At 31.7% G+C, this 27,838-nt stretch overlaps 1 protein-coding gene across 1 annotated transcript; it reads left to right on the top strand.

Annotated features, from left to right (window-relative positions):
* The first annotated feature begins 9,940 nt into the window (after positions 1 to 9,940).
* On the top strand, positions 9,941 to 15,423 carry LOC109159083 (calcium-dependent protein kinase 13). Its single transcript, XM_019307096.1, has 7 exons — positions 9,941 to 11,097; positions 12,639 to 12,782; positions 12,983 to 13,135; positions 13,535 to 13,650; positions 13,795 to 13,962; positions 14,568 to 14,798; positions 14,884 to 15,423. The coding sequence occupies exons 1-7, from the start codon at positions 10,461 to 10,463 to the stop codon at positions 15,031 to 15,033; spliced, it is 1,599 nt and encodes a 532-aa protein (XP_019162641.1). The 5' UTR covers positions 9,941 to 10,460; the 3' UTR covers positions 15,034 to 15,423.
* The last annotated feature ends 12,415 nt before the right edge of the window (positions 15,424 to 27,838 follow it).

The following is a 27,838-nucleotide window of genomic DNA, read 5'->3' as shown; positions in this document are numbered from 1 at the left end:
TTTGTTGTGTAATGATGTTTCATAGTAAAGTACTGTATTGAGGGAAAAAGTCTGCACATAGCTCATCCCTCAGGAAGGACGAAGAGGAAATATACATTACTTGAAAAGACGCTTTTACCCTTCAAATTAACATCCATTTAACTTCTATCTAACGGAAGGATCAATATTGGAAAGAATTGAAAAGTCAAGTGTCTAAATTGTCCAAATTAAAAGTCAAGGACCAATTGTGGAAAATCAACATAGTCGGAGGACCATTGCTGGAATTAACTCTATAATAATATTATTAAACAAAGAGTGGATGTCATTGGCTTTAATGGGATTTAGTGGTTAGTTACTTTAGTTCAATAAATGGTTTAGTGGTTAGGTATTTTAGGAAAACTAGTTAGAAATATAATATAACTATAAGCAGTATGTTGATTATTCATCTATTCTTCTTTCTTTCTCTCTCTCACACACACACACACACACATATAATATATATATATATTGGACCCGGATCGAACCGACCCGGAGAGACGGACCCGAGAAGCCCCTCGGCCCAGTCAATTGGGCCGTGGCCGAGTCGGCCCAAGGCATCTCGGCCTTGGGCCGAGTCGGCCACAGATGGGCTCGGTACACCCGAGCCCACCACCATGGACTCGGCCACTGCCGAGCCGGTCCATGGTGGACTCGGCTAGGCCGAGCTCGGCCGTGCCAAGTCGGTCCGCCTTGGATCCGGTCCCGGAGGGGACGCGGTCAACGCGGACCGATCCAACTAACCCCGATCCTAGGGGTGCGGTTAGGGGGTTTGAGTTGATATAAAAGGACTCCCTCTTGTCCTAAACAGGGACACGACACACAACACAACAGATTCCTGAATTGCTATCTTTTAGCCTTATTGTCCTAATCAAGCCTTGTAATAGCTTATTAGCGATAATTAATACAATATACGGTCCCTGCGACCTTATTATATCTCTGCGTCGTATTATTTATTTCGTACGTATACTTATCCGGGTTTAATAATTCAGGCTATCCCCGGGAAATTAAATCCATCAAATATATATATATATATATATATATATATATATATATATATATATATATATATATATATATATATATCTTACATAATAGAAGACGAAATATAGAAAAGAATCAATGATGGTTGAAAAACTAGTTATATGGGAATAATCATTTTGAAGTATTTTTTTTAAATAGGATCTATTAACTAACGATTTTAATTGCACATGAAATTAAATTTAGATACTCTTAAATGAGAAGACAAATTAAATTTTGTATATTTATATGTCGAAAATAGTTAATGAGTGACTACACAATTTATTCTAATTGCAAAAAAGATTGGGGAAGAGATCTTATCTAGCATGGAAAAAATATATGCATTGGACTAGTGTATATATATGGGTAGATTCCGATGAGAAGTGTGAACAATATATACAAGTGTAACTATTGATTATACGTACATATGCATCTAAAACTATATATGATTTAAAAAAAGAGCATCATGCAACAATTACAAATGCAATCACGTACTATATGTAATATGTCCATGACAGGGACGGAGCCAGAAATTCGGTTGAGGGGAGGGCGAAACAGTACAGACGGATTCAGAAAATTTTTCTAGAAAATGCGAAACATTAAAACAAAAGTGATAATTTAAAAATAAATAAATAAACTACTTAAAAAATATAATTGTAAATATTGTTGGATATGGACAAAAAATAAAACACATCGAAACTTTATAAAAATATTCATAACAAAATATGAAACATAATTAATAAAATAATTTGAATAGAAAACACATTATAAATTACACATCTTATTATAGAGTGTGTGTGTGTGTAATATTAAAAAAGCTATTAAAAAAAATTGTAAAATTATGTTGATGCTAAGATTATAACCCTTAACCTCATTATTACTAAAGATGTGCTCTACCACCTACTCTAACTCACTTCATGTTAATATTTTATAGTTTTTTTGTACTAATACTAAAACATGTACTATATATACATATATACATATAAATACTATATATGGGGTGGGGGTGGGGTGAGGGGGCAGCCGCCCCCCTGCCCCCCTCTCCCTCCGTCCCTGGTCCATGATACAAACCGGCCTAAAGTTTCCTCCAACATTTTTAAATTGTACTATCTATCTATCAGTCCATTGTTCAGGTGAGAAATATAGTATTTAGAATAATTATATTAAATTCACACCTATAATGACCGATTTTTAATTTTTCTTAAAAAAAGTTGTAAACTATTGGGTGGATGCCCGTAAAGGCGAATTCGAAGTCCAACACTAAATGACTAAAGAATTATTGAGCGGAGGTTTGAAGGACCAAGTCAAACACCATACCTCTTGACAATATGATGATATAGATAAATAAAGTTGTACTTTTATTATAATTTATAACTTTCAACGTAGTTGTAAGCGTTTAATCTTAACAAACAGTATCAAAAGTCAGGTCACGAGTTTGAATATACTTTTAATTTGTCATATCTTGATCCTGACGCAAATTAAATTTGGAACTAACAATATTTTAATCGCATATATATATATATATATATATATATATATATATATATATATATATATATATATATATATATATATATATATATATATATATATATATTGAAAGGTTCCAGTGCGGTTGAATGCTTCCCGTGCGGTTGTACGGTTGATTAATGTGCATAAGTTTTGTACTTAATGTGCGTGAGGCTTGTGCTTAATGTGCCTGAGATTATTTGTACTTAATGTGCGTGAGTGTGTAATGTTAATATGCGTGAGTTTTGTACTTAAGGTGTGTGAGTTTTGTGCTTAATGTGCGTGAATGTGTACTTAATGTGAGTTGTTGTTGAAATTTTAAAGTGCATGAGTTTTGTGTTTAATGTGCGTGAGTTTTGTGCTTAAAGTGCATGAGTCTTGTGCTTAAGGTGCGTAAGTTTTGTACTTAATGTGCGTGAGTGTGTACTTAATGTGAGTTGTTGTTAAAACTTAAGGTGCCTGTGTTTTTGTGCTTAACGTGCATGAGTTTTGTGCTTAAGGTGTGTGAAGGTTGTGCTTAAGATGTTGGACTTTTGTGCTTAATGTGCGTGAATTTGTTTTTTGAATGTATTTTGTTTGTGTGTTTAATGTGCGTGTGTTGTGTATTTAAAGTGCGTTAGTGTGATGCTAAAGCACTTCCAACCGCACCGGAAGCCTCAAATGCACCCGATCTTTCTCTCTATATATATATACCACAAAAATTAAAGTAAAGAAACGAACACAATGATTCGCATTGGAGATCGCAATTGTTTATTCAATTCGGCAGTCAAAGAGGGACAACATAACTACGTATGATTACAATCATCCAAGAATTGTTACCAACCACAAGCATTGAAGTTGTTTGGAGTTTCTCAGTTAATGACGACTTCAAAGTCTTAAAGTACACACTTCAAACCTCAGTGTATATATATATATATATATATATATATATATATATATATATATATGTAACAACAACGGCAAATTGAAGTAGCTGTCATCAAGTACTTATGTCATGACGCAAATCATAACTTATTGGGAAGATTATATTAATATTAATATTAATATTAATGAAGCCTGCATGCATAACTCTCTTTCTTGGCCATGAAGACTGGAGACATTAATTAACTTTCACTGCAGCACTCATCCATTTTGACTGGTAACCTTATTGTTATTGTTATTAACATAGGTTTGTCTGCTTAGCTTATATTATTGATCTCATAACCTGTCTTAAGTTTATAAGAAGGTAAATTGAGTTAATATAATTGTGAAATTTAACATTAAATTTTACATATTTGTACTTAAAAAATCTTATCAAAACCCATACATCCAAGAATTGAACTCCCATCTTACAGCTAGAAGTAAACCACAAGACAAATATTCAAGCCACATATAAAAAAAGAGCCGTGTTAAAATAAATATTAAACTACTTGCATTGTGACTACAAAAGTCATAATAATAGATAAATACATACATACTTCTAGACCAGGACTATGTGGTCTAATGGTATCCGGGTTGGACTTCCATTTGGAAGATTGTGATTTCGAGCCTTAGTTGGAGGCGTTGTGTTTCAGTAGGTTGAGAAAGTATATGAACAGATACTACATTGTAATAGAGCTAGTAGCATTCAAAAAAAAAAAAACATACATACTTCTAGATATTGTTAATGTATTTGAACATAAATTAAATTTGCTTTTATTCACGACTCCATGAAGAAAGGGGCTCTATGGAACATCTAGATCGAGATTGTAAGGAAAGGGGATCGGAAGATGAACTTCATTCGGTACGATCAGGGCGCGGAGCCAAAGGGGCAGCTGCATGCCCCCCTTACCCCACCCCACCCCTACTCCATATATAGTCTTTGTATGTATATATGCATATATAGTATGGGTTTTAGTATTAAGTATAAAAATACTACTAAATGTCAATGAGAAATGAGTTAGATTGGTTGGAGGGCACTTATTTGGTAATATTAAAGGTATGGGTTCAAATCTTAGCATTAACATAGTTTTACAATTTTTTTTTTGACTCTTTCCCCTATGACTTCAACACAGTCACATTTTTAATAGCTGTTTTAATATTTAATACACACACACATATATAACATTCTTTTATATTAATAATGAGATGTGTAATTTATAATGTGTTTTTTATTCAAATTATTTTATTAAATTAATTATGTTTTATATTTTGTTATGAATATTTTTATAAAGTTTCGATGTGTTTTATTTTTCGTCAATATCCAATAATATTTACAACTATATTTCTTAGGTAATTTATTTATTTATTTTTAAATTATCTCTATTGTTTTAATGTTTCACCTTTACTAAAAAAATTTTATGAATCCGTCTATACTTTTTCGCCCCCTCAACCAAATTTTTGACTCCGTCCCTAGGTACGGTAGCACTATAGTATCAAATCGCTGCCTCATTTTGGAATCAAATTAATTAAAATATGATAAGAAGTTTCTCACCAATTCTAACTCTCTTTTTTTCTCTCTCTCTCAAATGGTGTGTATGTGTTTATAATGAATTGAAAATAGCTAGTGAGAAAAACCTATATGTTAGGATGTAGGGGTCTTGAAGGCGAGAGTTTGCCTTTTTAAGTATTTTACACACTTTGTAACGTAAATAGCTACTAATTAAAATAGAATGGTTATTATCGATAATGTAATGTTTATAATAATGTACTAGATCTTATATTGCACCAATTATTATAACTATTTGCATAGTTATAATTGTTAAAGGCAATAAGGGTGGTGGCTGTTTGAAGGTAGCGCCAAATAGTGAGATTAGTACTTAGCATACATAATGAAGCACAAAAGGGGACAGACAGTCTGGCCCTTCCCAATCAAGTGTTTGCTAATCAAAAGAGACAACACATGTCTTGTTTTTTTGGTTTTCTTTTTTACTTAATTGTTTTAATTTGCATCGTATCTTTGTTTTATTTGGTTGTTTTAAGGCAAATGCGTTTAGTATTAGTTATAGCCTTTATAGGTAGCAAATGAGAGGTTTAGTTGAGAACTTGAGATCAATGTATAGATAACTAATAGAGTTTATTATATTTAATCTGTGATACTTAAAAGTTTAATTTTCACATTAAAATATCACCTTTATTGTTATTATTTGAACTTGTGATAAATATTGAAAATTTAATAATGCATTTGGTTGAGATTAATATTTTTGCATTCTTTGGTCCGTTTTATAACTTTAAAACTCTCACCTTATTTAAATGACATGATTAGTTAACTTGTTAGGATACTAAAATAAGTATATAAAAAGTCACAGAGAACGAAGGTGTTTAATAAAACAAGGTTGTGTATCGTTCACTTATATTATTAATCTCAAGTGTATATGAGACACGTACAAGTGTAGTTATCTATTAAAACAATGACAACATGATGAGCATATAATTGCTAAGAATCTAATCCGAGTGTAATGTAAAAATTTGATATTTATAATGGAGTTCGATCTCTTGAAATGCAAGATGGAAGTTTTCAAATGGTGCCTCGCATGCTGTGTTGCAGCGGCAACTCCACGTGTGAGTTTAATGCTATTAATGATGTCTAACGTGTGAGCTTAACTAACTTGGGCTTTCAAGATTATGCCGCTCAATTATGCTAGTAAATATCTATTGAATTAACCTTATTGGACTACCTTGATACCCAAGATTTTGTCTCTAAAAATTCAAGAGAATGATATTTTACTAAATGTGATAAAAAATTAACTATAAAATCATTTTCACATAAATCTCATATTATTCATGAAAATCTCACATTCTTAATAACAAATTTGAACATATAATTGATATTTTATTGTAAAAGATCACCTTTAGGTGTATGTTAATTATTTTAATACATGATTTTTGGTACTACCTATTGATAGCCTCTTTTGACTACTTATCCAGAAAAAGGAAAAAACTTCTCTTTTGACTAATGATGAAGTCGTGTGTATAAGTTCAAATGCATATACCATGGACCGTCCTTATACTTTGTATAAGATAAAAATGGCATAAACAACATTTTAGTTCCTCAATTGTTTCCCAATTGTCAATATAGTTTAGAGTGAATTCCATTTTTGGTCTTACTGTTATAGGGGCGTTTCCAATTTCAGTCCATTTTACTTTTTTTTGCCACTTTACAACCACTGTTATTGAATGTGTTCCACTTTTAGTCCACCGTTAGTATTTCCATTAAGAGGCCGTGTAATCTAGGGGTATTTTGGTCTTTTTATGTTTGTCTCTTCTCTTTTAATCCAGACGCTTCGTCCTCCTCCTCCGATATTCGAAGATGGCTCTTCGAACAACGAGAATGGGAAGCCAAAGCTACATCGTTTCGTTAGTTCCAACATGGGCCGGCGAGGTTTCTTAGGTTTTAGGTTTAATGTTCTCATTTCTTTAGTCAAACATAGTCTTGGATGAGAAGAAAGGTCAAACTACCCCTAGATTACACGACCTCTTGATCGAAATACTAACGGTGGGACTAAAAGTGGAACACATTCAATAATAGTGGTTATAAAGTGGCAAAAAAAATTAAGATGGACTAAAATTGGAAACGCCCCAATAACAGTAGGACCAAAAATGAAATTCACTCTATAGTTTATAGTTTTAAATTTTAGTTAAAATTTAAAACTATGAACTACATTGACAGTTAAAAAATAATTAAGGGACTAAAATGTTGATTATGTCTAAGAGAAATTGATAAAATCAATATTAAGATGAATGTGTCATTTCCAATCTTTATACACGAACAATTTGCTTTTGCAAAAATGACAACTTAAAAATTACAGAAAATAATGATTAACAGATTATTCAAGTTGTAAGCTACAATCATGGTTGCAGTAGGCGCTGGGCGCTAGTCGGGCGCCCGGGCAGCGCCTAGTGCCTAAGCGGCCTAGTCGGCGCCTAGGCGGAATCTAGGCGGCGCTAGGCGGTCGCGAAAAAAACAGTACCAGACTTGCAATTTGACAATTTTAATGAGGTTGTTTTCAACATTCAATCAAATAACACATCCAAATAAATGACATAATGACAATTCATAAGTCATAACATCAAAAGAATATTAAAAAAATAAAAACTCAAATGAAATACCCAAATACTTCAATCATCCAAAGATTGAAAGTATCAAACTAGTCTACGAGTGTATATATGTCATATTATATGTATTTGTCATATAAATGGAAAAAAATTAGCAAGGTCGAGTTGGTCGGGTTAACTCGACAGAAATTGACGAGTTAACTCGGCGTAATCGGACGAGTTAGGCGCTAGGCGGCTGAATTAGACGCTAGGCGGGGCGCCTAGGCGGCCGGTCTCTTAGGCGGGAGCCTAGGGCGGAAATCGCCACGGCCTATGGGCGCCTAGCGCCTAGGCGGGATTTTTACAACCCTAACTACAATTGATCAAAGTTATAATAAAAAGGAGTTTCTACTAAAATATATATAACATATTTTGTACAATTGATGGAGTAATTGGGCTCATGGTGATCTGGGTAAATCATAGAGCTTTAGGTGGATGGCAAATTATGCTGTGCAACCGAATGCACCTTGCAAGGTGCATACGGTTGCAAAACGGCGTCGTTTTGGTTAAAAAAACGCGCGTCCCACTTAAAGAAGAAATCAGGTTCGATTCCCGGCAATAGCATTTTTATATATCCAGAAATTCATAACTATATAACCACAATTTCATAACTATATATCCACAATTTCATAACTATATATCCACAGTGAATGAATGAAGTAAAAATCCACAATGAATGAATGAAGTAAAAATCCACAATGAATGAACTAAATATCCACAATATATGATTGAACTAAATATCCACAACGAATGAACTAAATATCCATAAATTCATAACTATATAACCACAATTTCATAACTATATATCAACAATTTCATAACTATATATCCACAGTGAATGAATGAAGTAAAAATCCACAATGAATGAATGAATGAAGTAAAAATCCACAATGAATGAATGAATGAAGTAAAAATCCACAATGAATGAACTAAATATCGACAATATATGATTGAACTAAATATCCACAATGAATGAACTAAATATCCATAAATTCATAACTATATAACCACAATTTCATAACTATATATCCACAATTTCATAACTATATATCCACAATAATGCTATTGCTGAGAGTCGAACCTGATTTTTTTTTTAAAGTGGGACGCGCGTTTTTAATCAAAACGACGTCGTTTTGAACCGTATGCACCATGCGCATGGTACATTCGGTTGCACAGCATAACTATTGTAGGTGGATGGCCTCGGCTCAAGGGCACAAGATTGGTAAAATTGAAGATTAGTGTTTCATTCCCATTAAAACACTAAATTGAAGATTGGTAGAATCAAAATAGTTGCCAAGCACCTTGTACTCGTATAGTATGTGGTGACTTTTTTATATGGGAGGTTATGAGATCGAGCTTTAGTAGGGGTGGTGTTGACTCAAAAATAAATAAAAAATCAGCATAGTTAGTGTTTGGTTGATAACTTTTTAAAACACTATAAGATTGAATTACCTCTATCATATTAGTAATGTGATTTTTTATGTTTGGATTAGTATTTTTAGATTTTTGTTTTGATTTTTTGTTCATATTGGTACTTTGGATGTCATTATATTATAATCAATTGTTTTAATTTTGTATTAATTTTTTATTTTAAAACTCTTTATTCTCATTATAGGTTATACATAACTAAACATCAATATTGATAATCAATCTAATTCCACCTTACTACTAAACATGCAAAATACTTTGATTCCTATTCCAATTTTGATTATCTTGTGCGAACCAAAAACACGAGCCAGTAGTACTAAAAAGACATAAGATTGTTCGCAGCTATATTTAAATGGGGTTAGTCCAAAACTACTTTCATATTGAAAATAGATATACCATATAAATTTATAATTTGTCAAGCTCTTTATAAAAAATGAAAAACATCATAAAATATTTATTTCCTTGTAAATATCACACAAAAATTAATTACTTTTAATTGGTTTACTATCAATTCAATTAATTTTAGTCCCTCACCTTTTAAAATTGTCTGAATTTAATTTAAAATATATGAAATATTTATATTTTTGACATTTCATCAAGTTTCACACATTCATGCATGAAGAATTTTTTTTAAAAAAATTGATTAAATTGATTGAATATTTAAACTAATAATTAAAGCCTAGGAAGGAAAATAATCAAAATAGCAAGAAATAAAAAAAAGTGAAGACTGAAGACGATACATTCACTCCATAACCGGAGGGACCAGGGACCTGATACTCCGAAACCAGAGGGACCAGGGAAGCAAAAAAAGAAAGAATAGAAAAAGAAATCCGAATAACACGGAGGATTAAAGAGCAAAACAAAAGGTATACATACAGAGCATGTATGTAGATCCAACACAAAAATGATAAATCTGGCCAATTACATTTACCAAAACCTCCCTGGCACCTCTATCTCTCTCTTACTTTTCCGTCCCGTTCCGACGGCCCGACCGTTAAACGAGCCGACAAACCTCACAACCAGCAAGAGAATCACAGTTCACACATTGTTAAATTTTAATTTATTTTTATAAAAATTATTTATTCAATTAAAAATAAATTAGAAAGAAACAGAAGAATTTCTAGTATAGGAATGAGCAGCATTTGAACGTTATAGGACGACACTCCAGTTATTGCAGAGAAGGGTGCCAACCACCCCCCTGCTTGCCCCCCCCCCACCCACCCACCCGCCCCCACCACCCCGGAGCTCACTCCGGCGACAAAAGCAGAGTAAGGTAAAGTGTATACAGTCTTGATCTTTAAGCTATAGTATAGTACGCAGTCTAAGCTCGATAAGGTAGTAGGGCATATACCTCAATAATGTGAAACCCTAGCTAGGGTTAGAGGTAGGGTTGTGTCTAAAAGGTTTTTTTTTTTTCAAATCCGAGCTCGAGTGGAATGGGGAACTGCTGCAGATCTCCAGCGGCTGTAGCTAGGGAGGATGTGAAGTCGGGAAACTACTCCGGCCACGATCACGGCAGGAGGGATAAGTCCGGCGCTGGAGCTGGCAGCAAGCAGAAGCCGATCACTGTGCTGACTGAGGTGAAGAAGGAGAATATTGAGGAGAGGTACATGGTGGATAGGGAGCTGGGGAGGGGAGAGTTTGGTGTGACTTATCTGTGCATCGATCGGGGCTCCAGGGAGCTCTTAGCTTGCAAGTCGATTTCCAAGCGGAAGCTTAGGACGGCGGTGGATGTGGAGGATGTCAGGCGAGAGGTGGCGATAATGAAACATTTGCCCAAAAATTCGAGCATTGTATGCTTGAAGGAGGCCTGTGAGGATGACAATGCCGTTCATTTGGTGATGGAGCTTTGTGAAGGTGGTGAGCTTTTTGATAGGATTGTGGCTCGTGGTCACTACACGGAACGAGCTGCCGCCGCTGTTACTCGGACAATTGTGGAGGTGGTGCAACTCTGCCACAAGCATGGTGTGATCCACAGGGACTTGAAGCCTGAAAACTTTTTGTTTGCAAATAAGAAGGAAAATTCACCTCTGAAGGCTATTGATTTTGGCTTGTCAATCTTCTTTAAACCAGGTATAAAAGGAAACTTACTTGATTTGCAAATTGTTTGATACTAAGTGCTACATTTCATCAATTTGTTTGTTCAGATTACAGTGTTTATATACATTTTAACTTTGGATAATCAAATTGGAGTGCTATGTTGTGTTTTATTAGTTGACAATTCATTTAAGTAATTTTTTGAAGATTTGTTGGGAGGATGCTGATGTCAATTACTCATCAAAGGAAGAATATAAGTAAATTTTAGAAGAAATGGTTGCTGTGTGAGATCCATGTTCTATATTTGTAATGACATGTTAAGTACTTAAGTGTGAAGAATGTCCAAAATTTTGTATTTTAAGAAAGTATAACATATATTATTTTAAGTAATCGTTTCTTAAAAATGTCTTTTCCAAAAAAACAAAAACAAAAAAGCTGCACAAAATAGTGACGATTGCATTCTTAGAGTTGCCCATTCTGAGAATTAATGGAACTCTATGTCAAGCCCCTAGCTCCCCAGCCCATGGATGACCTATACAAATTCACTGCAACTAATAGGATCTGACTGAAGTTTGCTGCTGCCCAATCGACTTCTCTGCCAAAGTATGGTACCAAAGCTAACATCCTAGCAGTAGCTGTCGACTATGAAGCTATTGATTTCAACTGATTGAGTGAAATCCAATAATTGGTTTAACCCTTTGTGAATAAATCATTGCGCTATGACTCAAAGTACTATTCAAGAGAGTGGAGTGAAGATAAAGAGGCTTTCTACTGGAATGATTGAGAATACGGAGGAGAAGACAATAAAATGCCTTTACTTTGAAATAGCCTTTAGTTCAAAATATAAGTCCACTAATGCCACATTCTCAAAATGTGATTGTCACTATTTGGTTGGCTTTGTTTGGAAAATACCATAAACAGATTTTGAATTGTATGAGTAATAATCTCAAGAGTTTAATTTAATCTTACGATCTTACTATGAAATGGACATTTCCTACATATGAATTTAATAAATGGCCTTCTGTTGTGTTAATAACTACAAATTACCTGTTCTTATATGCTAGATAATAGTATTTCATGCTTGGGTTCAAGGTGCAGTTTGGTTGTAAGTTACACCTTTTTCTAGGTAGCAGGTCTTGGTTTGATCACATCACTGTCCTTACCAGATGTACCCCAAAAAACAAAGAATTGTATCCATACTCATCATCATCAATGTTCTGCTACTAGCTTTGAGAACTATCCACTGAATATGGAGTGACATCCTGGTGTCATCATAAACTGTGCTTATAATGCTCTGGTTCCTGATGGTAATGTGCTATTGTGCTGGTTTTTGTAACATTAAATCCATGCCTCTGTCTATGCACTGTGCACACCAGAAAAATAAAATGGTCATGAGTCAGAATAGCTGCCAATTCTCCTTACAGTTGTGCTAGTTCTATTATTTGTCATTCTATGCTATGGGATAGTATCTACCAAAACTTGTGATTATTGGAAGCATAGAATGTTAAATTGGTCACATTTCTTAAATACTAGTATACTATGTTTAAATTTCTAATTCTTTATCTTTCAACTTTTAGGTGAAAAGTTTTCTGAAATTGTTGGCAGCCCTTATTATATGGCTCCCGAGGTGCTAAAGCGAAACTATGGACCTGAAATAGATATATGGAGTGCAGGAGTGATTCTTTATATATTATTATGCGGGGTTCCCCCCTTCTGGGCTGGTAAGTTCTGTTTCTGTGAATGACCCTCCTTCAGCCTTTCCTTTACATTTATGACACATGCACAGCCCATACTCAGTTCTTTCTCAGTTCCTCTCCTTTCAGACTTGAGTTTCCTAGTCTTTGTTCGGAGAGTTTTCAACTATTTGTAACTCGAATGATGTTTCTTGTAGTTAATATAATTCTTTTGAGTTTTGATACAGAATCTGAACAAGGTGTTGCCCAGGCAATTTTACGTGGTGCAATAGATTTTAAACGTGAACCCTGGCCAAGTATTTCAGAGAGTGCCAAGAATCTTGTGAGGCAAATGTTGGAGCCAGATCCCAAGCTTCGACTAACCGCAAAACAAGTAATTGGTATGCTACTTTTGTGTGTTTATCAGTTTCTTTTATGGGGAAAGCATTGTATTTTCACTTTAATTTCTGGAAGTCTGTTGTATTTATTGATAATGTGCTGAATGCTGCTATAATTTAGCAGTGGTTATGGTTCCCTTTTTTTTTTTTTTTTTCTTGGAGGGGGGTGGGGGTTGGGAGATAAGTAAAGGGGAAAAAATAGTGGGAACATATTTGTCAGGGGAAAATGTCATTCACTTTTTCCCCTTCCACATGACTGTTGTAAGAGGAAATAAGGGCTTGTGAGTTATTTTCTTGCTGTAACAATTTGTGCTAATTGTTGTAGCTTACCTTGAGGTTTGTTGTGGGTGCTTTTCATAAATTCTGTGCTCTGCATAGTGAACAAGTTCCATCTCTGTGCAGAACATCCTTGGCTCCAGAATGCTAAGAAGGCTCCAAATGTTCCTCTGGGAGATGTCGTGAAGTCAAGGCTGAAGCAGTTTTCCTTGATGAATAGGTTCAAGAGAAAGGCTTTGAGGGTCAGTTACTCAGTTTATATGTTCTGAAAGGATTTTTTTTTTTATTTTTTTTTTCTAATGAATATTTGGAGTTGTTATCAGTTTTATACTTCTATTATACAAGTGGGCTTTCAGAAATATTAGAAACTTCCCCTTGGCCTGTAGGTTATTGCTGATTTCTTGTCCAATGAAGAAGTTGAAGACCTCAAAGAAATATTTGGGAAGATAGATGCTGATAATGATGGTATCGTTTCAATTGAAGAATTGAAAGTTGGACTTCAAAAGCTTAATTCTCAGCTGGCAGAATCTGAAATACAGATGCTCATTGAAGCCGTGAGTCTATCTGGATACTTGCACTATAATACCTTATTACTTTACCATGCTTGTTCCCTGAGCTAAAGTTATATATGCTGGATAATTTTCATTTTGCTTCTTTTGTTTCCTCATGTGCATGGTTTACTATATAGTAAGAGCTCATCTGGCCAGCTTTTTTAAAAAGGACTCAACTTGGAGCTTGTTGAGGTGGAGGGTTTTTCCTGTTACCTATGCCCTACCCTTACCCCGAAAACCCTTTTAGTTGGCCAAACAATGCAAAGTCCCCTGTGCAGAACTTATTGCACTCAAAGTTGTTGAATTATGGTGCAATTTGGTAATTATTCCCACTAGAGGAGGAAACTATTTATTTTTGAATTAGTGGGCAAATTGTAGCGTGCTAAATCATATTGCAACTCTACTGTTTCCTGCATTTTAGATTTACTTTTAACTCATTTCTTCGCATCTTGAGCATTATAGCATATGCACATCTTTCATTTTTGTTTGTTTATTTATTTTTTGTAAAATAGCTACGGGTCAAAGTGCTACCTGTAAATACCAGTTGCCACAAGCATCCCACAGAAAAAATGAAAGTAATAATGGTATATGATTATTTTGTTTTACAGATTGATAATAACGGCAAAGGAACTCTAGATTATGGAGAATTTATTGCTGTTTCACTCCATTTACAAAGAATGGCTAATGACGAACATTTGCGCAAGGCTTTTTCCTACTTTGACAAGAATGGTAATGGTTATATTGAGCCTGATGAGCTTCAAGATGCCCTCATGGAGGATGGATCAGAAGATTGTACAAATGTTGCGAATGATATCTTTCAGGAAGTCGATACAGACAAGGTGATTGTCAAAATTTCCTTTGGTTTAGTAATATTTAAGAAACTGGATGTCTATATCATTTTCATCTTGCTTTTTGTTGACACAGGATGGTCTGATCAGCTATGAAGAATTTGCAGCTATGATGAAAACGGGAACAGATTGGAGAAAGGCTTCTCGGCATTACTCAAGAGGGAGATTCAATAGTCTGAGCGTAAAGCTGATGAAAGACGGCTCACTTAACCTTGGGAATGAGTAAAGCAAACTCAGATCCTAGCTCCTCCTCCACTCTAAATGATATAATGGGTGAATGTGCATCTGTGTATTATACTTGTATCTCATCATTATTTGTTGGGAACCGGTTATAAATGAGGTTCAATTAGATTGTTGGCTTGGCAGGATCATGAAGAGATGACTAATCTTTTAGCCTCTTCAAACTGTTAATTGAGTAGAACGGATAGCGCTTTTAGCTGTTTGGTCCATCTTGTATGATTCTCTCATCTTTGAACACTTTCACTTGCTTACAAGTTGAAATCAGATCTTGGCTCTGCATTAGCAGCATTCTTGTGTAGTAGGAGTACAGTTTTCATGGCCAAAAAATGGCAGACGTGAGGATTGTGTTAATCTTGTTAAATTTTATGTGCCTGCAGCCAAAGTGTCAAATTTTATTGAATAGTACTGTTAGATTGCAAATGCGTTGTGTTTTCAGGAGTGCAAATTTCTTTAGCAGTAGCTACACATTGCCTGGCAGAAGAAATCAAAACATATATTCATGGCTGAGATCACACCATCATCAACTGCTCTTTCAAGGTCATCCAATATACTGTCAGTGCTTCAAATCCTTGCAGAACAATGACAGATTTTCTTCCTTAGCACAGACATTTCAATTGGTTCATGAGTGATAGATTGTAGACAAGATTCAAGATCGAGCTATGACAAGTGCAATGTGGGAGTTATACCAATATGGTGGGGTTCTTATAGGCACTGGACACTATCCTCTCATCTTATGGGCCACTGAATTTCAGTGATTTACTCATTCAGTATCTTGTTAGGTTGGAGTGTAACAGGCTAACAACGAGGGTATTTTGCCTTTAGTGAGCTTCAGTAACGTAGAAGGATATTGAAGAAGCATATATGTGACTGCTTAAACTTCAGTTTAGGAAACAGAATATAAAACAAAGTTGTGCAATCACTGTATAAAAGAACAATCGATTATAAACTTCTTTACATGACACTCTTTAATCAACTGAAATTTCAGAACTATGCCGTGTAAATCTCAGAGTAAGCAATTAAGGTGCTCTAGAGGTCACATGTTTTGTGTCTCTAGTACGAACCTTTCTTTAGTTTCCCCCGACAATTACAATTGGGTAGAAACAACACAAGTTTCAAAAAAAAAAAAAAAAACACAAGTTGTGAGTTGTGACCTCTGATTGGACAGCGCGCACTTGGTTGGTTCAAAGAGTGAGTTCCCCTACTAGTTGAAGAAGACTAAGGGTGTGTTTGGTTGGTAGGTTTTGCCCATAGGAATGGGTATAAAAGTGATTGTTGTTATTTGGTTGATAGGTTTTTAGAACACTATTATGGGTTTTGGATACCCCACCAATTGAAAAATTCATACCCAAATAAAATAAGAGTTATTCATTCTCAAGCACTACTATTAGTAATCATTCTCATTCCACCCTACTACCAAACATGTTAAATACTTTCACCAAAATCCATTACCATTATTAAATATTTGATACCCATTCCGATTCCAATTCCAATTCCTATGTGAGAACCAAACATACCTTGAGAATTGCGGCTTTTTAATCCATGAATGCCCATCACATTCATAATACCTTTGGGGGTTGCTCCACCAAAAGAATTCAGAAAGAAAAATAATGGGGTGTTTGGTAAATGGTTGTTAGTTGATAGCTTAGTTGATTGAGTTACTGAGTTTGATTAGTTGATTGTAGAAAAGTGTTTGATAAATTAGTTGTTAGTTGTTAGCTGATTACATACAAAATGACTTTCTCAAAAAGCTGATCGAAAAAACTATTTTGATAAGCTTTTTAAATTTTAGCATTTTGGAGCAATAAGTTGTTACAAAAAAAATTAATTAATCAAACACTCATATTGATTGTTTAACCGAGTCAAACAACTAATAGTGGTCAAATAAGCCAAAATTGGCCGATAGACTAAAGCCCTATTTGGTAAATGACTGTTAGTTGTTAGCTGTTAGCTGATTGTGTTAATTAGAGGGTATAACTAGTTGATAACATTAACCGATTGTATAAAGGTGTTTGGTAAATTAGCTTTTAGCTGATAATTGTTTGGTATATTTCTTTTCTCAAAAAGCTAATTCAAAAAATTACTTTGAGCAGCTTTTTGAATTTTAGCATTTTGGAGTTATAAAAAGCTAATTAACCAAACACTTGTATATATTATTTTTTTAACCAAATTAAAGAATTAATAGTGATCAAATAAATCAAAATTGACCTATAAGTTAACTATTTTACCAAACAGGAACTAACTATTTTACAAAATAGTATCAATAACTTTGAAAGTTGGTCTCTTTCTTTCTCCTTTTTAATAAAAAGAATGAAAACACATCACAAACATAAATTTTAATGGTTTTTTTAGTCATCACTTGGGAGCATTTAACTAGAATATCATAATCAAAGCCAAACACTTGATAATTGGAATGAGATTTTTGGTAAAAATAGATGATCCGTTTGATAGTCGGTAGAAATTAGAATCAAAGTCTATATATGTGGGTACGAGAGTGAGCGCACATGCGTGCAGGGCCTGATCCAGAGAGGAGTTGGGGTTGGGGGAGCAAATTATGCTGTGCATGGTGTACACAGTTACAAAAACGATGTCGTTTTACTTTTTAAAAAAAATTATTTTTTATTGTCGTTAGTTACGTAAACATATGTTCATAATTTTATAATTTTACATTATGAATGTATAGTTTTGAAGTTATGGATGTGTAGTTATGCAATTCTGAATGTATAGTTATGCATGCAATTCTGAATGTATAGTTATAAAGTTATGGATATGTGTAGTTATGCAATTCTGAATGTATAGTTATGAAGTTATAGATATGTGTAGTTATGCAATTCTGAATGTATAGTTATGAAGTTATGGGTGTATAGTTCAAATTACGCATAACATAACGCCGTTAACGGCGATCGAAACTGATTTTTTTTTTAAAAAAAAAAAAAAAAAAATTGGACATCAAAATGATGTTGTTTTTGCAAGCGTGTGCACCTTACATAGTACACACGGTTGCACAACATAACGCTTCGATTGGGGGATGGGGGGATGTGAATAGTTGCCTAGCTCTCTCCCCCACCTTCACTATATATGTTTGTATAGTTTTTGCTTTAATAGAAATAGATAATAAATTATTATTTTTGAGAAACCGATAATAAATTATTATATATAAATATTATTAAAGATTGAGATGGTTTAATTGGTATTAGGAGGTCTAAGGATCAAACATGCCAACTACGTCGTTGTTATTGTTGTTGTCGTTGCTGTTGTTACTGTTGTTGCTGTTATTGTTGTAATCTCTAACACATTTCAAACATATATTTTCCATTTATCTTCTAAATATAATTTAAAAAAAAAAAGCATTTTAATTGATATATATTTATATTTTCATTTTATCGTTCTTCTCATTAGAATTTGAAAAGAATATAATTATTCAAATTGTTAATTGATACGGAATATGGTTTGTAATTCAATTATGAAAAATATTTTAAAAGAAAATATTCTTTTTTTTTTTATAAATAATCTAGTTAATAAAATCGATCTAAAAGTTTTAATTGTGCATTATCGTATTCAAATTAATATAGAAATATTTAGAGTTGATATATAACTAAAATAAAAAGTGCTTGTGAATATCATATTAATAGATACTAGTAAGTTTCCCGTGCGATGCACGGTCATTAAATATGGCGTCTTAATAATTTAAGATTACTGTATAATAGTACTAATAAAAACAAAAGAAAAAAAATTATTAAATAACAAATAATTTAAAAATTAACATTATTAAATAACAAATAGTTGTGGAGTTAGAAGTATTCAAAAGTAACAAACGTAGATATTTTAAAAATTAGTAGTGTAAAGAACTGATATGTAGTAAAAATTAGTAACAAATGTAGATATTTGGTCAAAATAGGGATTCAATAATCTCTCATGTCCTATACTATGTCTGGAACTTTAAACTGCTGCATTGTTCTAGTTGAAGCACCTGCAATTTTGAGTATAAAGAGATATAACATATTGGACCAAAACAGTAAATATTTCTTCACATGGTGCATATAATATTTCAAAATGCAGCCTAAAAAACAAAACATGTTTTGTTCAGATTAAATCCAAGTCCGATGAATATAAAATATTCTTAAATGTTTTTATTCTAGAAAACCCATGTCCCTCTTGGAAAGTTTCTCCTTTGTTAATGTTGTAACTCTTCCTTTCTTCAGTGTCTGAGTCGAAGAAAATTGGTCCAATAAACTTCTTTTGGTCAAAGGACTAATTAAATTCATGTTCTCCTTCTTCGTTTGTTTGCTGTATGTAAGGCATTGTTTGGAGAGTTAACTTCATCAGCTCCTGATACATCCTGATAGATTATTATAAAAACAAAGTTAGGAACTTAAAACATAGTCAGTAAAATTGAGATATCAGATCATCTAGGTTTTAAATGGTAACCATATAGTATTACATTATTTGAGTCGTCATCCACATATTCTTCAAGTCTGCCTCTTGATCAGCATCTAGTGCTGAGCACTATGTAGCAACAATATTCTTATCATTTAAAATTCTCAAACAGTAAATATTTCTTCACATGGTGCATATAATATTTCAAAATGCAGCCTAGAAAACAAAACATGTTTTGTTCAGATTAAATCCAAGTTCGATGAATATAAAATATTCTTAAATGTTTTTATTCTAGAAAACCCATGTCCCTCTTGGAAAGTTTCTCCTTTGTTAATGTTGTAACTCTTCCTTTCTTCACTGTCTGAGTCGAAGAAAATTGGTCCAATAGACTTCTTTTGGTCAAAGGACTAATTAAATTCATGTTCTCCTTCTTCGTTTGTTTGCTGTATGTAAGGCATTGTTTGGAGAGTTAACTTCATCAGCTCCTGATGCATCTTGATAGATTATTATAAAAACAAAGTTAGGAACTTAAAACATAGTCAGTAAAATTGAGATATCAGATCATCTAGGTTTTAAATGGTAACCATATAGTATTACATTATCTGAGTCGTCATCCACATATTCTTCAAGTCTGCCTCTTGATCAGCATCTAGTGCTGAGCACTATGTAGCAACAATATTCTCATCATTTAAAATTCTCATGATAGCAAAAGCATAGCTATAATTTTGCTTGTACATTTTCCTTTTTGATTGTAACCTTGAAAACCATTGTCGTTCCTACCATTGTAATTGCATTCTGAATTATTATTAGTAATAAATAATTAAATAGTAATGTATGTACTATACCCTATATAACACACAAAAAACAAAAAACAAAAATTAGTAAAAACGAAAACCTGCATATCCAAATGAGTAATACTATACAATCTGTATTAACCTTCCCTCTTCGTCATAATTGTATTCAGGGACCTCATAAGTTCTGACCAAACGCACCCGGATTGCTCTCCTAGTGTGGAGAGGGCTAACTTGCGAAGCAAGGAGGTAATTGGGAGGGCATTTCAATATGATTTCGCGGAGTTTGTTCCTGCAGAAGGTTTCGTTTGTGTGTACAATGCCAGATTAGTGCACTATTTATAGTATATTTTTGGGTGTGCACATGTTCATATATGTAATATGTTATTTTGTATATGCATTAAGCATTAATGGTTTGTTATTAATATCCTTAGGAGGTTAGAACAATTTTCCATGTGTATTTTAAAAGCGAAACTGTGAGTATTCTGCAATATTGTTATTCTGAGATTTTTATTTGAATTCTGTTCTAATGGACGGTAACAAATTAAAGTTTTAGTATTAAGAAATTATTATTATTTATACTGATGAATAGGCTCAATAATAAATAATAATCATTGTATTTTTGTTGTATTGAAAATAAATAAGCAACTGGCATTAAAAAACTTAACAGGCGTATTAAATATAAGATAATGTATTATATTGAAAATTGAAGAAAATATCTAAAACTGAACACATTAAATGTCACTGGCGCATGCAACAAATGCTTTCCACATCAGCCTGTATTTCTATGGAACGCTACCATTTCATTTGGACGTTAAAACAACATGGCATAAACATTTTGCTATTTATATAGTAAGATAAGATGATATACAATTTATTCCAACAATTTCATATTTTATCATAAATAATTTTTTATAGCCTTTTGAAAAAACTCTTGAAAAAATTATTCATGGAGTTGCCTTTATAAGTTACTAGTATTTGTCTCGTGCAATGTACGGAAAATATGTTATAAAAATATACCCTATATGAGGTTTATTCATATATAAAATTTTTGTTATTTAATAATTATCACCCGCGCGATGCACGGGGAAAAAATTATGTTATTATAAATATAAATAAAAAATAGAAAAATAAAAATATTTTAAATTGTTTAATATAATAATATTTTTGAGCTTCCATTGGTCAAGTATTTATTATTTTTATAGAATACAAAATTAAAATTAAAATTAAAATTAAAATTTTGTATGGTTAATATAATCTCTAATTATGTACATATTCAAATAAACTTATAGAGAGAATTTACATAATTACATTGATTTATTCTTAATTGTATTTCACCTATATTATAATTTTCACAATACGAATAATAACTAAGATAACTACATTTAGAAAGCAAATTTCAAATTTTGTATGAGTAAATTTAAACTCTAATTGAACACATTTTTTTATATGATTATATAATATATTCTTTATGCACATGTTATTCCATAAACCCAAATGTCATTCTATAAGTCCAATACCACTTTTTGGGGAGATAATTCAAATGTATTTTTTTTTCTTTTAAAAGTCCTAAGTTTAGAAATCCAGAAAAACATTAAAGACTCATATGATATATACATTTATATATATTTAAATTTTTATTTATGGCTCAAATGATTTTTTTTTTTATCCTGAAGTCCAATAATTGACCCACGACCCGCATCATTTGCTTTCTTCATCCCTTCTCGCTTCTGCCATTTCTTTGAAACATTTGAGAGGGGGAAAATTTATATGTAGATGCTTGCATTAATTGCAATGTTTCAGATATCGAATAGGCTTTCATCAAAAATTTAATTAATATTGTAATCCCAAGAAGCATCATAAATAACAAAAGCATATCAAATAAACTTTCATTGTAAAGCCAGAGATTTAATTGATATTGCATCGTTTCATATTTTCTATTAATCCGGAATCGAAATCCTTAATCCTAATATCATAACATTTAATAACTCCATTAATTCAATAAATGTAATCTTTTGTTATGGACGGGAAAAAAATAGCTATTTTATTTTTCAAATGTTGTGTTTTTTTATAGTAAAGAATGTTGTGGTTATTTTATATTTATAGCTAGTAATAATAATCATGTTGGTAATTAATTGTAACATTAATCTTAACTATATGGTTTGAAAAGTAATATTAATTGTAACATTAATTACTTCACAAACTATATAGCTTTATTATAGTTGAGATTAGATTAGAGAGTTATTCATCAAATACTTGAGTGCATTCATTAGTCATAATGAAGAGTTGTTCTATCAAGAAAAAAAAAAAAAAGAAGCCATGCTCTTTGTATAGTAAAGATGATAATCTTAAAAATTATATAATATCTTACTTAACATATTTTATGTTTAATAAAATAACATTATACTACTAAAGTTTATCAAATTTATGACACTATAAAATATAATCAGAATTATAAGTTATGGACCCGCATGAGCTTAGCTTAATGGTTTAGTGGGCAGTATTTAAGGTAAATGCCCAAGATTCAAACTTCGACGGTCACAGTGTGGGAATTATGTTCAAAGTGGACAAATTCCCTATGCTATGCTCAAATAATTAATTTATTTTCTCTCTTCAAATTAATATTGATGGGGTCATATGGCAACTAATTACATTGCTCCAATAATCCGCATATTTAGGCCTAGCGGACAAGTCCAAAGGGTTAACCCAAAGAGAGAGGTAGCGCAAATTATGCCTTGATCGTGTCCACAATGCATTGTGGACACGAGTCCAACGACATCGTTTTCAGGAAAAATGCATTATTCCAGTAAAAAAAAAAATTAATTTGACGTTATGAATGTACAATTATGTAATTATGAATGCAGTGTTGTAAAAATTGGGCCTAGGCGCCGATTAATCGGCGCCTAGGCGCTAGGCGGGCGGCTACCTAAGCGCCCTAGGCGCCGATTAATTGCTCTAGGTGCCCGCCTAGGCGCCCTAGGCGGTCCCCAGGCGCCTAGCGATTTTTTCAACCTTCTATGAATGTACAGTTATGGAATTATGAACACATAGCTCTGACATTATGAACTTACAATTATGAACATATAGTGATAAAATTATGAACATATAGTTCTAAAATTGTGAACATAGAGTTTCGAAAATTATGAATGTATAATTATAGAGTTATGAATGTACAGTTACGGAATTATGAATGTACAGTTATTTAATTATGAACACAGAGCTCTGACATTATGAACTTACAATTATGAACATATAGTGATAAAATTATTAGAGCTCTAAAATTGTGAACATAGAGTTTCGAAAATTATGAATTTACAGTTATTGAATTATGAATGTACAGTTACGGAATTATGAATGTACAGTTATGTAATTATGAACACAGAATTCTGACATTATGAACTTACAATTATGAACATATAGTGATAAAATTATGAACATACGCTTCTATAACGAAGCGATCTGAAATTTTCTACAAATCTAATAAGAGCGAATAATGTTAAGCACTTAACTGGAACAAAAAAAATGTCGGTACTAATTGTTTCTTAAAATGAATGGTTCATATTATTTTGATTTTAGTATCTTTTAATGATTTTCCTTATTTACCCTCTATTATATTATTTTCTTCCCTTAAATAACCCTAAATTCCGTTAGTTTAAACTTTAGTAACGGAATATTCTGTTAACTATTTATTATTCTTAACATACTCTTAATTTATATAAGGTCTTAGGTTCGAACCTCATCCCAAGTATAATTGACATAATTGTTAAACATATATTATGAATATGTTAAAATGTATTAAAAATATATATATAATATAAAATTTAACATAAACTTTGGTCAAATAATTAGCTCGACTAAATACATAGCATTCAAAGTTGAGCATCAAATATTATAAATCAGGAACTACTTGAAAATTATTTGATTTTCTTGAATTTTTTTATTAAAAAAAAAACAAATTTATGTTAAGTTTTTTTTTTTTTTTTTTTAAATTAATCTTCTTCTGATTATTTAGAACAAAACTTAATATTTCAATTATGCTTTTGCATTATTGGAATGATTTAGGCCATTATGGTATTAATATTTTTTTTTTGTATTTTTTTTATAATGGTACAATTGTACATTACATTACTAATATTATACTATTATTTTTTTATCGGACAATGTTCTTACATCATTGTCAGACCTGCGCGGCCTAACTACAAAGTTGTTTATCATAAATACAATTACACATGGACTCTAAAATGGTAGGACCATTTTTCAAATAATTGACAATGTTAACATCCTACTAGCTCCAATTGAACAAGTTTACACATCAAAATATTATCAATGCATGAAAACTTCTAAAAAAATTTGTAAGTTAATTTTTACTATATCATTATATTAATATCTATTGTAACCATATATTTTGAATTATTTATTATCATCCTCTATTAACAGCAATTGTAACAATTGTTATGGACAAACTCACAAAACAATTTGTCTCAACAAGGAATGGAAATTAAAAAAAAAAATCATTGATTTCATTATTGTTGAAGAAAAGTATGTACGACACTTTATTACTCTTATTAATTAAATAAATTAGTAGCTACAACAAAAAAGAATACATATGCATTTAATTAATTTAGAATTAGATGTCTATAATGCTTTATTTAAAAAAAAAATATTCATTATAAAAAATTTAAAAGAAATATAATTTCATTAGTTATATTATCTTTATTTTCTACAATTCAAAGATTCATTACCTTCAAATTTATTAATTTATTATATTCACTACATTGTTCATTGTCTTCTTTTTTACATTATCTTGTAATTATATATCAAAGTTATAATACAAAACATGTTATATATATATATATATATATATATATATATATATATATATATATATATATATATATATATATATATATATATATATATATATATTTATTTATTTATTTATTTATTTATTTATTTATTTATTTACCAAGTATTTTATACAAATATAATAAATATTAATATTTCGTTCAATACATTCACATGATAACCTGCAACACACATCTCACAACACATGAAACATGTAGGAAAAAAACTATCACTACTAAATATCAATAGGTGTTTGTACGCTAAAGAGTTCATATTACAACTAAAATCTCAGTCATATACACAGCAAGGTAAATCTAAAACTTCCTACATCATAATCTCATTGCATGATGAATCCCTCTATGCTGCTACCAGTAACCTAATTGCACATGAAACACTACCAATAAAAAAAACAAAAAAAAAACAAAAAAAAAAGAAAAAAAGAGGACATGTACTGAAGATAAGAATTAGAGAAATTTAAATCAAAAGTAGTATTTATTTAGACTATCGCTTTAAAACTAAATATTTAGACTAGTGTTATTACAAAGTTGCAAACATTTATTTTAGTGACAATTATAATCAATCTCTCATATATTATCTTGCATTTATATACTTTAAATTACCGGTTTAAATAAACAAATTCAACATTTATTTACATATGCATGAAAATCTCCTATATAATATTGCATTGATATACTTTGAAATACTTATTTAAAAATAATTATTGGGTATTATCTCATTCGCACAAAATGCGTAAAAAAATTAGTTTTAAAAAAAAGTAAAAGATAACAGTGCCACTAACGATATCGTTACCGTGCCTACACTATAGGCTGGACACGCGTCCATAGTATAACGATTGGAGAGGTGGCTATTCGGTCGATTGCACCATACCAGCTAATTGGGAGGACATAGTATAGGGTTGTAAGTCTATATTAAGTAGCTTGAGACAAGGATAGACGTGTGATGGATGCACCATTTGATGTGACATCCAAGTGGTCTTACGTATTGACCACCTTCCTCTTCTAATAACCAAACACATTATTTAATTTACGAGAAAGTAATCTATTCCCATAATTTAGAAGTATCGTGTAGATGAAATGCGCATTGTAATTCATTGATCTTAGTTAGCAAATTAAAAGAATTACAAGTAAGTAAATCAGGTTAGGATATTCATAGCTAACCAACTTGATCAAACCAAACATTCAATAGACTTTTGAGCCTATGATATTCGCGATTCAAACTCCAGATGCATTATAGTACAATAAACATAGAATACATATAATATATGAACATATATAAAAGAGCATAATTTTTTGTGCATTGGTCCAATAGATGATAAGTTTCATTTTCAACAACAGAATAATAATTTAATTCTTACTATAAATATTTAGATGACATTTGGTTGGAATGAAGGAATTAATAGGGAACTGAATTGCCATTCGAAGGGAAAGAATAAGGTGGGAATAAAGTAGGAAATCAAATTACATGTTTGGTAGAGATCAATAAAATTATTGAGAATGAGAAAGGTAGAAGTGATATAAAAACTAAAAAATGTCTATATATCTATATGTAATAATAATACTAATAATAATCAAGAGTAAACAAGTCTTTTTCTTCCTTTATCTATTTTCTTACACCCATTGAATTGCAATTCCTTTTAACAAAACACTGTAATTTAAATAATTAAAGAATTATGATATAATTAAATTGCAACTACGTCCAATCAATCAGCCCCGCCACAAGTTTTAGATGAATACGGTTGCACCGAGCATTAAAGATTCACGTGAATGAATCAAAATCATTGGATGGAATACACTATCCCCACGAATAGCAAGGAGTATCACGTGGAATTTTTGAAGCCGTTTTCATGCATGTCGGCAAAACATCTCCGTACGGCTAGCCTAATAATTGATTACTGCGACCCTCTTCTTCGGTTTTGCGGCCTATTTCCTCTTTCAATTTTTTTTTTAGGGATTTTATGTATTCATGTCGACTAACCTGTAGTCCCCGCATTTGTAGTTTGTAAATAGTGTGGGTCCACTGAAATGCATTTAAATGAAAAACTAATTATAATAAGTGTACTATATATCTTTAATAAAATTATTATATATTAATATTCACTGAATTCGATTAATTTATAAATATTTAATTTTTTTTTAATACTACTAACTATACTTTTAAATTATTTCAATAAAATTGGTATCTTATAATTAGATTTAGAAAGAAAAAAAAAAACCGATTTGATTAAAAATAATTAAAATTTCAACCACATCTAATTCTCATTTAATTCTGAAGGCAATCAATTTTTTTCGTTTAGTTAGAAGGAATTGTAATTACTTCATGGACGTACCCAGACCCACCTTTCAATGTGAATTCGGGTCTAAAATACACAATTTATATACTGAATATTCACAATTTAAATATTGAATGTTCACAATTTGAATTGTGGACATTCAGTATGTAAATTGTGAGCATTTAGTATATACAATTGTAAACATTCAGTATGTAAATTGTGAACATTCAATAGGTAAATTGTGAACATTTAGTATATAAAATTGTGAACATTCAGTATGTAAACTGTGAACATTCAATATATAAATTGTGCATTTTTTGACCCGGGTCCACAGAATAATTCCCCCCTCCCCTACTAAGACAAAATTATGCTTATCTTTTCTAACTTAAAAAAAAAAAAAAAAAAAAAAGATACTCTTGAGACAAAATTATCCTTCTATGATATATTTTAGATGTAAGCATTTAAAAAACTTAACATTTTATTATTTTTAA

This window comes from Ipomoea nil, unplaced genomic scaffold (assembly GCF_001879475.1).
Source record: "Ipomoea nil cultivar Tokyo-kokei standard unplaced genomic scaffold, Asagao_1.1 scaffold2826, whole genome shotgun sequence".
Classification (NCBI taxonomy): Eukaryota; Viridiplantae; Streptophyta; class Magnoliopsida; order Solanales; family Convolvulaceae; genus Ipomoea; species Ipomoea nil.
The sequence above is the reverse complement of the archived record's forward strand: the minus strand, read 5'-3'. Positions and strand labels throughout refer to the sequence as shown.